Source organism: Misgurnus anguillicaudatus, chromosome 24 (genome assembly GCF_027580225.2).
Source record: "Misgurnus anguillicaudatus chromosome 24, ASM2758022v2, whole genome shotgun sequence".
In the NCBI taxonomy this organism is placed as follows: Eukaryota; Metazoa; Chordata; class Actinopteri; order Cypriniformes; family Cobitidae; genus Misgurnus; species Misgurnus anguillicaudatus.
The window spans coordinates 23,369,005-23,383,282 of record NC_073360.2 but is presented as its reverse complement, the minus strand read 5'-3'; the positions used below and the strand labels follow the sequence as shown (position 1 = coordinate 23,383,282).

Below are 14,278 nucleotides of genomic sequence, written 5' to 3'. Positions count from 1 at the left end.
CGCTGCGTCCTCTCTCCTCAGGGCTGTCAAAGTGGGTGCGTCAGCTAGTGAAGCACCATGACACCTTCTCTGGCGCCATGCAGTCCTTGGAGTCCTTCTCTCATGACCAGCAGGGGGCAGTAGAGACCTTTGACGAGACACAATCTCAGGCTGCCCCTCCGTACCCCGTGTCCTCGCTGATCGGATCCACTGCTACCTCACCCCCTCCTAAGATAATCGGCCCCTGTAAGCTATCTGACCCTCAGCCACCACAACCGACCATGCACACTGAAGTTCAGGCTCCCAATCTGGACAGTACATCTTTTGATGCAGGTATACGATTATCACTTCGATTATTTATTTATTTAATCATTTTAAAGCCTTGTGTGTTTGATAACCAAAAATGTTAAAGTGTACATGGTGTTTCTAATTGTGACCATGGATGACATCTGTGCTGCACACCTAAAGTTCCTGCCGTTGATATCTCAACCATAAGTCAAACCATCTGGTAAGGGCATGTGTGTGAGTTATGTACATGTATGTGTGTATTTGCTCTTCACTCTTCATTGCTCCCGTCAGACTCTATGGCCCCCGACTGACTGAACAGCATTGGGATGAGCAGATGTCTGACTGTTGCTTTTAATGAAATCACTTTGACCTTTGTTTGTGGTAGATTGAGCGTGAGCATTTGCGCACACTTGAGAACAAATCAGAGACTCCTCATGTAAACACGCAATCCGTAGTGCAGACTCGCAAACAAAACCTACACAATTGTGTGTCCCATCGCCTCTCCACTTAATCAAAGCCGGCTTTGTGTTGAATTCTGTGGGACAATGCCCGACTGTATTGTTTTAGACCAAGATTCTGGTTTTTGAAGCACTCATTTGAGCCGGTATACACACCCATGGGTTTTATGTATTTTGTGATGTCTTTGTGTTTGTCTGTTTGAACAGGTGACCAAAACAATATACAGCATCCATCCGAACCAATCGCATCACCAGATAGGGAACGCAATGTTCAAACAATACAGTCTACGAGCCGTCTCTTCTCCTCAACTCCGGTCAGCAGCCAATTCAGGACCCCTATCTTTCAATCTCAGCGATCAGAGAAGATGCTTTCTCAGGATGCAAATTCAGTGGACAAAAAACAGGAAGTTGTGCTTCCTGTGGAACCAAAGCCCCAAACTAATAATACTCCTAACTTGAATAAGAGTTTGGTTGACCCTCTACATGAGCAACTACAACCCAATAAGCAGGACACGAGTGGAAATGATCTAGAAAACACGGAGGAAGATGAACAGAGCATCTTCTACAGCCCTGAGCTGTTTGAAGCCGATGAGGAAGAGGAGGCCGCTACAATAGATGCAGAGAAACCTCCTCTGAATACACAAGTCAATGATTGTACGTCTATAAGCAAAGCTGAAGGGCTTTCTGAGGATCTGTTTGCCTCAGAACAGGTCAAGAGGACATTGTCTGAAGGCCTGGTGAGCAGCGCAGAGCCAGACGATGCATTATTACAGCGTAATACAGAGCAGGCAGACAGCTCTAGTTCAGACTTTGAGAATAGGCCTGTATTACAAAAGGGCTCCAGCAGTAGCCAGGCACGTAGACTCTCCAGATCTAGGCAGAAAAGGCCCAGCATGGCAGAAACATCAGGTAAACTCACTAGCTACTTCAAATACGTCCCACCAGCCAACCAACCTAACATAATCACAATTGATGACTGATAATGTTTTAGCTTTGTGCATGGTGAGAAAAGGAAAGAAGTGAATGTGTATAGTTATTTTGGTGTAACATTGTGGTGTGCGAATCTGTAATAAGTTGGCAAAAACGTACCTTAAAAGAATTATTAAAATAAGCGACACACGCACGGTACTCTCTGACACGTGATGCCTTGACTGGGTTAATTTTAATAAGATTTCACTTGGCTAAAATGTTCATTTTACTCAGAAATTACAGCCTATTAAAGTTTTATTTGTGTGAACTCTGAATGTAAACAGGGGGCAGCTGTGTAGTGCTGGGGGCCGGGTAGCCATGTTTGAATGGCCAGCAGGTCTGTAAACAGGCACAGGAAGCTTTCTACATTTATCTCCCTTTTACTAAGCACTTTGAAAACAACAGCATCTAGCTTAATACGTTACAAAGCCACATAATTAATAATGTAGGAAAAATTGTAGTCATAAAATGTTTTTATTCTGCCTCGATGATGGTAGTAATACTTTTGAAATGTAAATAAAATGCCTTTGTATTGATACATCGTCTTATTTTGGATTTTAATGCGCTTTTATAGGACCTTCATACTCCACTTTACCTAAAGGTGTTTCCCCCACTAACTTGATTTATTAATTTATTATTACAATACATAAATGTTCAATACTCCGCGGTAAGAATTGGATAAACAAAAAAATTAGAAAAGGTCTTTACTGTACATTTATTTTATTGTATATTACTGTAATTTTATTGTAATTGATTGTAGCGCTGTTTATTAGAAGTTATAGGATCTAGAGATCGGTGTTGGGGAAAGTTTCTTTTAAAAGTAATGCATTACAATAAAGTTACTCCCAAAAAAGTAACTAATTGCATTACTTAGTTACTTTTCATGGAAAGTAATGCTTACGTTACCGTTTTAGTTACTTTTGCGTAACTTTTTCTTGGCTGAGGCTTGATCTCTTTCGGGGCTTGCAGGTGTTTTTCATGATTGAAAAGTTCTGCATTCAGAAATCGCATATTTCATAACTAAAATGCCGAACTCTGGCCTGCCATCTCAGATTCTCACTCAAACTGTTTTGTGTACGCATAGAGTGCATAATGTGACTACGTTTAATTTAATTCAGTACATAATTTTTAAATTAGAATTAATTCAACTAAAAAAGTAACTTGCATTACTTTTTTAAAAAAGTAACTCAAATGTTAATGTGTACATTTAAAAAGTAACTTTACTCGTTACTTCAGAAAAGTAATATTATTACGTAATTCATGTTACTTTTAATGCGTTACCCCCAACACTGCTAGAGATTCACAGAAATGTAGTCACGATATTCAATAAGATATAACTTGGATTACTTTTTAAAAAGTAACTCAAATATTAATGTGTACATTTAAAAGTAATGCGTTCCTTTACTTGTTACTTCAGAAAAGTAATATTATTACGTAATTCATGTTACTTTTAATGCGTTACCCCCACTGCTAGAGATTCACAGAAATGTAGTCACGATATTCAATAAGATATAACTTGGATTACTTTTTTAAAAAGTAACTCAAATATTAATGTGTACATTTAAAAGTAATGCGTTCCTTTACTTGTTACTTAAGAAAAGTAATATTATTACGCAATGCATGTTACTTATAATGCGTTACCCCTAACACTGCTAGAGATACACAGAAATGTAGTCACGATATTCAATAAGATATACCAGATGTATGAAATAAGTTTGGTGGTTTTTTAATGCCGAGTAGTAATGCAAAATAAAAATATAGACATAGTATTATCCAAGCTTTATCTAAGAAGACAAGGAAAATGCACTCAAAAATATGGTATCCTATCCATTCTGTTGCAAGCAACATATTAAATGTGATGTTTGTTTGATACTGTTTGTAGTTAGGCGGTGAGGAGGGGGCTCTGGCAAATTAACCACCATTAGCCTGACAAGATTTGTCTTGTTAGAGGAGCTTAAACTGTAGTGCCGTTAATGCGGGCGCTTGCAAAGAGCAGGGAAGAAAATTTTATTAAAGCTCATCCCTCTTCATCTGCCCTGTGTAGAGGCAGCCAGTTCGTTACTGTAATTGCACGGCGGCTTGAGACTTGGCCATTAGTATCAATCTGAATAAAGATGCTAAGGCGTGAGAACGTGTGTAGCTCAAGACGTCCTAATAAGCTGTCTGCATCCACGCAAGACTGCAAAACAGTTGGACCCTGCCCCAGTCAGCCATTTATTAAACTAATAAAATTAATTGAATTAGCCTAATTCGGCCCTTGTGTGGCCCGTCTGTCCGCAATTAAAGGGTTTTTGTATCAGTATGGCGCTGTAGACGAAAGCATTTTCCACCGTTTTAAGCATTGTTGCATTCAGGCATTATAAATGGTAGAATGATTTTATTTTAATGTTCATTCTGAAAGTGCATGTCCTTGATTTAGCAGGTCAAAGTTCAAATGGTCTGGTAAGGATCAGGAAGAGGGTGCCAGTAGAGTCCCAAGCTGAGAGTCTACAGTTAGATCATGGAAAAACCAGATCAAGGCCTCCAGAGTCACTGAATCAAAGCATAAAGCAGAAAATGAAAGGCCATGCCCTGGGTAAGACTTAAAGAAACTGAAAATAGTCACAAAGGCCTCTGGATGTCAAAATGGTAGTCATGGACAAAATGTAGTAGTGCCCACAGGGTTCCAATGGGTCCTTGAAATCCTTGAAAGTTTGTGAATCTTGGGGGGGGATATAAGGCCCTGGGAAGTTTTTGAAAAAAATACACACATAGATACAGGTCATTGAAAGTGCTTGAATCTGTTTTATGCAAGAAGTTTTCTGGGGGGAAAATCCATATAATTTCCTGTGTTGTGGAGGATAATATCATAAAATTATAGACTTTTTAAGCACACGTGTATGCTCATGTTGATTCATACCAAAATGCTTTTTTGCATTTTTTGTTTGACACATGAAAACGTCTCTGGGTTACGTATGTAACTGTTGTTCCATGAGAAGGGAACGAGACGCAGCGTCTTCCTTGCCATACTTCCCTGTAACGCCGTCTTTGGCAATATTTCAGATAGCGATATACTTCCTGGCTCCCGCGTCACCCTGTCTTTGTCGTTAAGCCTTACCATTGGTTGAATTTGATATACACATTCAGACGCACTTACCCCTGGAGGGTCCCCAAAGTGTCACCGCAGTGACGCAGGGCGAGATCCCTCGAAAGGGAACTGTAACAATGTATCTTAAAAAGTAACACGATGTAACCTTGCTCTCGCTTAAAAATGTGTCCCCACATTTAGTCCTTGAATTTGAGGGTATTAGACCTGGAAAGTCCTTGAATGGTACTTGAATTTGAAGTTAACTAAGTTCAAGATGGGTCTCCTATGGTTTTATCTGCAGAGAGGTTAGAGAGAGGGAGAAGAAACTGTCAAACAGATGTTTTTATAACAGCAGATCAATTGCATCCTACGCCTGGCAGCTTTGAGATGCAAACAACAGGTAGGTCTATCAGTTCCTATATGCTGAGACTCTTGCATGCAGCCATTTAGTGTTCTTTCTATGATCCCATGAAAATAGGTATCAAGGTTTTGAGGTCTTATTCAAGGAGGAACAGGCGACCAAAGAAGCTTAAAACAACATCTGAGGGCACACTTTTCCAAACACAGGTTAGGCCAAATATTTGCAATCAGAAATAGGTATTTAGTGGTTCAAAATTCCTTGAGTGACTTAACTTTTTGCCTCCAGTGAGTACGCAGTCGATCTGCCTTTTTCAGTGGACTTCACTGACATCCTTTTACCTGGGTAGGTGAAACGGGATTATTTTCAATATAAAGGACTCTTCAATCTGCTGATTTAAACTTTGGACTTACTAGCATAACTAGTTCAGCAGAGTTTCTGCATGTCATTGACAGTTTTGTGTTGTCTGCATGTAAAACATGGCCATGTTCCTTGTAGTTCCTCATAGCTTACTACACTCACCAAACAGGATGATGGCTGTAAATGATGCATTTTGCCTTGGGTTAGGTTAAAAAAAATTCTCTCCATTTCACCATTTGAAAAATATCAGATAGAGATATCAATGTGTATGTGATGCTTCCATACCTTACAACTGTAGTTATTTTATTTTGTTAAGTAGTTTTAGCCAAACCAAACTTTTTTCTGACCATCTGAAAATAGTAGGTTGATTTGATACTTAATGTATGCTTCATTTCAGTTTAAATGTCGAGATCCCCAAGATAAGATCAAATGGACACAGTGGTTCTCTTGTGCTAATCGGCAGACTCCCAGTCAATGAAACTGATATTTTGCATTTGGTTATTGCAGGTCAAAGAAAATGGGTAAACTATTTTTTTTTGTTTTATTTGTAATTGAGCAAAGGCAAACATATCCAGCATGTGCTTTTACAACAACATATGGGACAAATTCTTCAAATTGGATATAAAAAATCCTTATTGATCGAAGTCCTTGAGCTTTAATTAAACCCGATCCAGACAGGTACTTAGACACGAAGAGGAAGCCACGGACAGGAACAACACTACACATGAAGTTATGATTGGATGCTTTATTATATCTAGATTACAAATTGAAAATGCCACAATACTGTTAAGGGCAATCTGGTGATGGTTTTGTCCAATGATGACGCAAATCAGTTGAATGTTCTGTCAAGTATTGATTGAGATCTTACAAGTACTTATTGGCCTGTTGTTATTAGGCTATTACAAGCTGCACCCTCGCCTGTGAACATAAGTTTATTGATCCACAGAGTCTGCAGCGAGATGCTAGTCTTGAAGATCAGGGCGACTTTTTTGGTGCCTGGTGTGTCTGGCCTCAGTTGACCACATCGAATACAAAAGTTTTATAATGTCAAAACACTTTTCCTTCCGATGCACAACTCATTGCATAAATGTTTACATACAGTGGTGGCCAAATGTCATCTGGGGGGGTACAATATTTGCTTTTAATACTCCCTCTGGATAGATTAAACTATCAAAATATGAGGGTTATGGTATAAAATGGACAAAACAGTAAGCTTTTAAGGTATTTACTAGACAAAATTATTTAGCATAAAGGCAAACCTGTGTATTAATGAATTTGGGTTTTTATTAGGTTATACCAAAAACTACATCAAAACAAAAAGCAAACAGGTGATAAAGCACACATTGACTACATTTTTATTCTTCTTTGTTGATCATTTTATGTGATATATTTTATAATCATTGTCCCAGGCTGTCTTTATAAATTTTACACATGTTGTGTGTAATTTTTGCCAAGCCTCCTTAAATTCGTCTCAAAGCTGAGCTTTAGTTTATACTCCAAAGATATAAATGCAACATGCATACACATTTTTTTAACAAATTTTATACATAATAACATTTTAGTGTGTATATTTAATAAAATATTTGAATAAAGATTGTCAGTTGGTCACTATTGTACATACAGAACTGTGCAAAAGTCTAAGACCACCATGCCAGAATTAGATTAGTTGTTTTTGCATGTTATAGTGATCATATATAATTGTCTAAAATCTATATATAGTATTAAAAACTGTATACAAATGTAAACTGATGTGTCAATAGCAGGAAGCTGCAGGATCTCTTCAACTTAAATAAAATTAAAACCTATTTTTAAAGAAATTAGTCTTTTTACTTCATTCTGCTCAAAAACGCTCAAGATGTGTTTAGTGCCAAGAGAGGTCACACTAAACACAGACGATGCATAAAAAAGACATTTAGTTGTGAATTTTTATTTATTTTTTATACATATTTCCTGTATTTTCTGTTTGTATATTAATAAAATAGATTGAAAAATAAATATGGTTGGACATTAAAACTTCTAAAACAAAAAATCTGGTGGTGGTGGCCTAAGACTTGTAATGTATGAATATGTTTAGATTGTCTTGGATTATAGATGCTACTTACATTTTGTTACTGTGCATTTTAGAAAGATTGTTATGAAAATAATTACATGTCTAAAAAAATTCCAATATCTTCATCACAGTCTACCAGCAAAGTTTGCATTTATACATTAGTTTTATCCAAAGCGATGTACAGTGGACGCGTTCATTACGTATTTTACCATGTGCACTCCCCGAGAATGGAAACTTTGACCTTGCCGTTGTGAGTGCCACGTTTACCCATTTAGCTTCAGTAAAGCATGTCCATCTTTGTTTTAACTGCACCTGAACATGGAGTTATTTGACTATGCAAGCACGGCACGCCTGCTTTTAACTCAAGCTGCGGTCATCTCTCGTCACCCTGCTGGTTTAGGCTCATCCTAACAAATCTTTCACCCCTCCGGTCTGACCTCTGGGCGTGTATCCGACACGCTCCCCAGAGGTGTCACACCACCACTATCGCACCATGTTAATCACGCCCTTTACTGGTTTCTGCTGCCGTCCGGCACAGTAATCCCTGCTGCTGGCCCAGTTTCCCCTGCTTGGCCCATTGTCTTTGCCTCTCAAAGGTGTTAGTCTCAGCCGTTGCCTCTCAATGCTGTCCAAACTTTACTTCATAATGGGTCAGGACACATTAAATAATTGGTTATTATTCACAGCCTGTAGGGAGCTTCGCACGCACGGCATAGTTAGACTCTGACCTCATTATAAAGGTTAACGTTATATTTGTAATTAAGCTGGATCATTTTGTCTCATAAGAGGAAATTATTACGCTTCATGAAATGTGACCATTTGGAGAGTTTTCATCTCAGTGATTTTGGGATTTGCTCATATTTTTTAACGAATGTTTAAGCTCTTATGATATTGTTTTTATTATCCTTCCCTGATTGGCGCTTTTATCTGTTTTCTGTGCATATGTGGAATGATATATACAGGATACATGTACAGTACTGTGCAAAAGTCTTACGCCTCCATCACCAGCTTTGTTGTTTTAGCAAAGTTTTAAGAGTATTCACTCTTTTTTTAAGATACATACAGGAAATATGTACACAAAATTATAAACAAAGCAATTTTCAGAACTAAATGTCGTCTTCAGGCATCAGTCAGTATTTAGTGTGACCTCTACTGGCACGAAACACATCTTGAGCTTTTTTGAGGAGACTGAAGCCCTAAAGTCATTCGATTAGAATTATAAATAAGGATTTCATTTGTTTAAGAGATCCTGCAGCTGCCTGCTATTGCTCTAGTGGAAGAGGAGTTTACCTTAAATACTTGCCACTTCATCTTATACTTTTATACTGTTTTTAATACTACATACATATTTCCTGTATCTTCTGGATTTATTCTAATAATGACACTGAGAAATAATTATATATGATCACTATGCAAATGCAAAAACAACAAATCTAATGGTAGCATGATGGCTTTTGCACAGTACTGTATATGACCAGGGTGTGATTTCAGGTTGACCACTACTGTATATTTGTCCCCCAGGCCTCACATCACGCAGAAATGGAAGCTGTTAGCCAGAAGCTGTGATAACATTGTTGGAAACGGTGGGTGGGGTGGTGTTTGTAACTGCTGTGTTTTTGGTTTAGGTGCTTTAACTAGGAGTGGCTTGTGGACAGGTGGTTGCCTAGTCACTGAATGTTTGCCTCGATAAATCCTTATTTTATAAAGAGGGATGCGACTAGACAGGTGAGGAGTAATCTATCTATAATGTAATGGATAGCTAATCCTCATTTTGGTTAATCTGTCTGTCATGCTGCTATCTTGGCCTGGCTCGGATGCCAGTTTTTACAGCTCAGAATCAAAATAAAAACCCTTATGGGCTGGATAGACTCCGTTAGACCTGTAATCTCTGACAATACTGTAATTAGCTCATAAGGAGACAAGTGTATTAAGGAACGCTGCAAGAATAAGTCTACATATGTCGCTTGCATTTAGTCAATAAAATCAAAGTTGTTTAAACTATTTTAAAAGGTGGCAATAGCAGTTATATCCCTATACAAGTTGGAGTTGCATCTACAAATATGTAAAGTTTATAATCATTATTATGTTATAAAGAAAATGGCACTATCTTAAAGTGTTATTGGTACTATATGTACTGTAGATTTACTTTAATATGTGTGTTTTATTATAGAGATTGTTAAATGATGCAGGTGCACTTTATGTTGTTCCTACACATTTTACAAGATCATTATCAGTGTTTATTTCAACACAATGCGAACATAGTGATGGAGTCTATAGGGGCTGACGGACTATTCTGATCATCCTAGATCTTAAACATCCTCTGAGTCTGTCTGAAGGCACAGCTGTCAAATCTTGGCTTGGGTTATAGTTTTGGAGCTCCTTGAACAATAAATCCGGATTTCTTTCAGAGGTTTATTAAGAATTAGACACTTAATCTGACTTAACAATTTGATAAGTAGACTGATCTGGGTATAGACATTCTTTGTTATGGTTCATCCTCTGTTGTTTACGCAAAGCCTTTAATACATTTTTGTCGTACGTAATCTCTTTATATCAAAAAGTAGTGGTTCTCAAACTTTTTTGGCGTGCAGACCCCCAAAGAAAATTTATGACATAAAACATGCTAAAACAAGTAGTATACAAAGTATACAAGTAGCCTTATTTTTCTGAGGTTTATTTACATAGAATTTATGATAAATTTATGTATTTTATAAAATGTTTTAAAACTGGGGCCCCCCTGGCACCATCTTGCAGCCTCCCAGGGGGTCTGTTTGAGAACCACCGTCATAGAGGACAATTGTCATTTAGGCAATAGGGTTTGTGTACCTGGAGTGTACAGTTCGGTTTATATCTCGATGCTGGGTTCGCTGTTCGATACACATCACGGTATTTTGAGCAAATAAAAACTGAAATTCAAATAACAGATTTATTTTGGTAATATTAACAATTTGTGTAACTTTTTTGTTTTACATATTTTGTATATGTACAACATATACACTCACCTAAAGGATTATTAGGAACACCATACTAATACTGTGTTTGACCCCCTTTTGCCTTCAGAACTGCCTTAATTCTACCTGGCATTGATTCAACAAGGTGCTGAAAGCATTCTTTAGAAATGTTGGCCCATATTGATAGGATTGCATCTTGCAGTTGATGGAGATTTGTGGAATGCACATCCAGGGCACGAAGCTCCCACTCCACAACATCCCAAAGATGCTCTATTGGGTTGATATCTGGTGACTGTGGGGGCCATTTTAGTACAGTGAACTCATTGACATGTTTAAGAAACAAATTTAAAATGATTCAAACTTTGTGACATGGTGCATTATCCTGCTGGAAGTAGCCATCAGAGGATGGGTACATAGTGGTCATAAAGGGATGGACATGGTTAGAAACAATGCTCAGGTAGGCTGTGGCATTTAAACGATGCTCGATTGGCACTAAGGGGCCTAAACTGTGCCAAGAAAACACACCATTACACCACCACCAGCCTGCACAGTGGTAACAAGGCATGATGAATCCATGTTCTCAGCCAAATTCTGACTCTACCGTCTAAATGTTTCAACAGAAATCGAGACTCATCAGACCAGGCAACATTTTTCCAGCCTCTTTTTCCTATTTGTAGTGGAGATGAGTGGTACCCGGTGGGGCGTTCTTCTGTTGTTGTAGCCCATCCGCCTCAAGGTTGTGTGTGTTGTGGCTTCCCAAATGCTTTGCTGCATACCTCGGTTGTAACGAGTGGTTATTTTAGTCAAAGTTGCTCTTCTATCAACTTGAATCAGTCGGCCCATTCTCCTCTGACCTCTAGCATCAACAAGGCATTTTCGCCCACAGGACTGTCGCATACTAGATGTTTTTCCCTTTTCACACCATTCATTGTAAACCCTAGAAATGGTTGTGATCCCAGTAACTGAGCAGATTGTGAAATACTCAGACCGGCCTGTCTGGCATCAACAACCATGACACACTCAAAATTGCGTAAATCACCTTTCTTTCCCATTCTGACATTCAGTTTGGAGTTCAGGAGATTGTCTTGACCAGGACCACACCCCTAAATGCATTGAAGCAACTGCCATGTGATAGGTTGATTAGATAATTGCATTAATGAGAAATTGAACAGGTGTTCATCATAATTTTTTAGGTGAGTGTATGTTCTACATGTCACGTATTGACTGGTCAACGAATAAAATTAAAAGAACGGCATATTGTATAAATATCCCCATTATGCTACAATACACATCGTGTCTTTTTTGTATCTCAAACTATTGTACTGCGAACTATCGTATAAGTAATTTTCTGTGATTTTGTGTGTTTTTATTGCTGTGTTGCAGATATCTGTCTGTCTTAGTTGGGTTAGCAAACACTTAACTAACATGTTTATTTTCATATTTAAGGAAAGAAAGGTTGACTTGCGTAAGTGAATCTGAAGGGTTATTCACATGGATGGCTCTTTAATTTTGTGCTGTAGTGCTTTAGTGGCCATTAGTTGAATCAGTCAATGACTTTTCAGTCAGTCATTGTCATTTCCATTTAGTAGGAAATTGATTTCCTATTTATAGAAGATGGTAATTGTGTGTTTGTTAATAAATACTGTTTAAAAACTCCTGTTGACACGCATCAATTAACATTAGTTGATCAATAAAATTGACTTTTTAATAGAGATGCTGATGGACCTTACAGTGTATTGAACTACAGTGTATCTTTTCTCTGTCTGCGGGGCACTTAGATCTTAGTACCATCTTGGACCCCGCCTTTAGATGTTTTCGTTTGGGTTTTATCAAACTAATCATGGACAGTAGCAACAAAGCTTTGTGTGTATTTCAAACTTTTTCTCCAGTTAAATTTTAATTTCTTACAGGTGCTCTATTTTTTTTACATTTATACCATACTGAGGCATCATAGACTTCATTCTTTCTGCATGATTCAGGTAAAATGAGTTTATCAGTTCAACCAACAACAGCTTCTCATTGGCCTGTTCCTCCCTTCTGTGGTATTGTTAGACTGCTCATATATTACCTCACATTCCCCTTTGTTTTGTGATGTCTATAAAGTTGTCTGTTTCCACCATGTGTTTCTGATTTCAAGTAGTCTGGGTGCAGAGCTTGTGAAGTTCACCTCGCTGGGAGAACTGCCTTCTCTGTACTTGACCATAGCTGGGATTACCTGAGCTATGAGCTTGGCTTGTTTTTATGCCATGTTGTAAGCCCCAGTCTGGCTCCTGTTGGTGAAAAGATCACTCCTTTTTAACAAAGATGCTAAATAACAGTGTTTCACTGGGAGCGTCCCTGTCCTTTAGATATCAGCAAAGAATGCTGAGGGGCTGAATTTGATTCCCTTGCTGCGTTTAAGAGTAAATCATCATCTCTGAGTCTTGCTTGTAGGAGCTTCATGCTGTTCGTGATTTGCTGCCTTCTAAACCCTGCAGACAAGCTAGTTTTTCTGATATCAATGCAAGTCATAAATTTACAAGGGGCCAGTTTATTCTTTCATATTCCCCTGTGTGTACTGTATGTGTTTACATGTTTTTGGACTATGTTCAGATTCAGACTTCAGAAGATGCTCGTCTTGTCTGTTTTGTCTTACAGGTATATATCTGTGTGTTTTTATGTACAGTAAGTGATTGATGCGTGCTTTTCCTTGGTGTAAATTTTGTCCATTCAGGGAATTGCAAGTTCAACACTGTTAGACTTTTTAATTGTATATATGTGGTAACTCACTGGTAATGAGTTACTGTAACTGCCCCATTACAGTACCATAACTGTACATGTTTTTTACAGTATGATGCCTTTACCCCAGTTCCATTTTACAGTATAATACCCGTACTGTAACCTAGTTTAAAAAATATATATTGCCTTGAAGGGGAATCAAACCCGGGTCGTAGGTCCGTAACACTACCACAGTGCCACAGAGTCACTTGATAAAAGTTACTCGCTACACTCCCCAAGTTCTGTCACTCTCCTGACACTCCGAGGAGCGAAATCTTGAGTCTTGAGGTCAAATTCAAATCTGACGGTCAAGCATTTATCCATAATCCCTTTCTTGTTTCTATCTACAGTTCTCAATAAATTATTTACACTGCTGAAAAACAATTCACATTTTGAAATTTGCTTCACTGCTAAAAGCATAACAAATAAAATGTATTTCATTTCATAGATATATTTTATTTTTCCATTTTATATGCTTTTATAACACAGTTTTACTCAACTACAGTAGCACTACTGCTGTTGTTTTACAGCAGTCTACCGCAATTTCAAAACATACAGTAAATCACTGTAAATTAAATGTTAATACCCATAATGCAATGCATATTACAGTAATGAACTGGAATAGAAAATGATGGTATTTTATTGGGCATTTTGTGGTAAGTAACTGTAGAATTTACAGTTAAGTCTAACGGTTAACTCTTATTCTATACAGCTTTTTGGACATACTACTTGCTAGTGTCTGTGCAGAATTTGCACCTGAAAGTGGAAATCTACAGATTTTCATTGTACACACTTATACTGTGATGCTTATAAGGTTGCTTTGTAGCCATTGGTTAACCATAATTGTTAAAATCAACTAATAGTCAAATAAATGTCAAATAAGTCTTTGGTGTCCCCAGAGTATGTATGTGAGGTTTTAGCTCAAAATATCATATAGATAATTTATTATAACATGTTAAAACTACCACTTTGTAGGTGCGAGCAAAAATGTGCCGTTTTTGGGTGTCTGCTTTAAAATGCAAATGAGCTGATGTCTGTACT

General features: G+C 37.9%; 1 protein-coding gene across 7 annotated transcripts in view; it reads left to right on the top strand.

The window, feature by feature from the left end:
• Positions 1 to 14,278, top strand: part of brip1 (BRCA1 interacting helicase 1) — a 117,825-nt gene that overhangs the window by 34,005 nt on the left and 69,542 nt on the right. For 3 of the 7 annotated variants that reach the window (XM_073863460.1, XM_073863458.1, XM_055196652.2), the window contains exons 19-23: positions 22 to 312; positions 933 to 1,634; positions 4,114 to 4,269; positions 5,063 to 5,161; positions 5,240 to 5,328. In XM_073863460.1, coding sequence (XP_073719561.1) covers positions 22 to 312; positions 933 to 1,634; positions 4,114 to 4,269; positions 5,063 to 5,161; positions 5,240 to 5,328 — 1,337 coding nt within the window. Of the gene's footprint in view, positions 1 to 21; positions 313 to 932; positions 1,635 to 4,113; positions 4,270 to 5,062; positions 5,162 to 5,239; positions 5,329 to 5,407; positions 5,973 to 14,278 lie in introns of those variants that run through there. The other 4 variants (XR_012367904.1, XM_073863461.1, XM_073863459.1 and 1 more) reach the window with 4 other exon arrangements.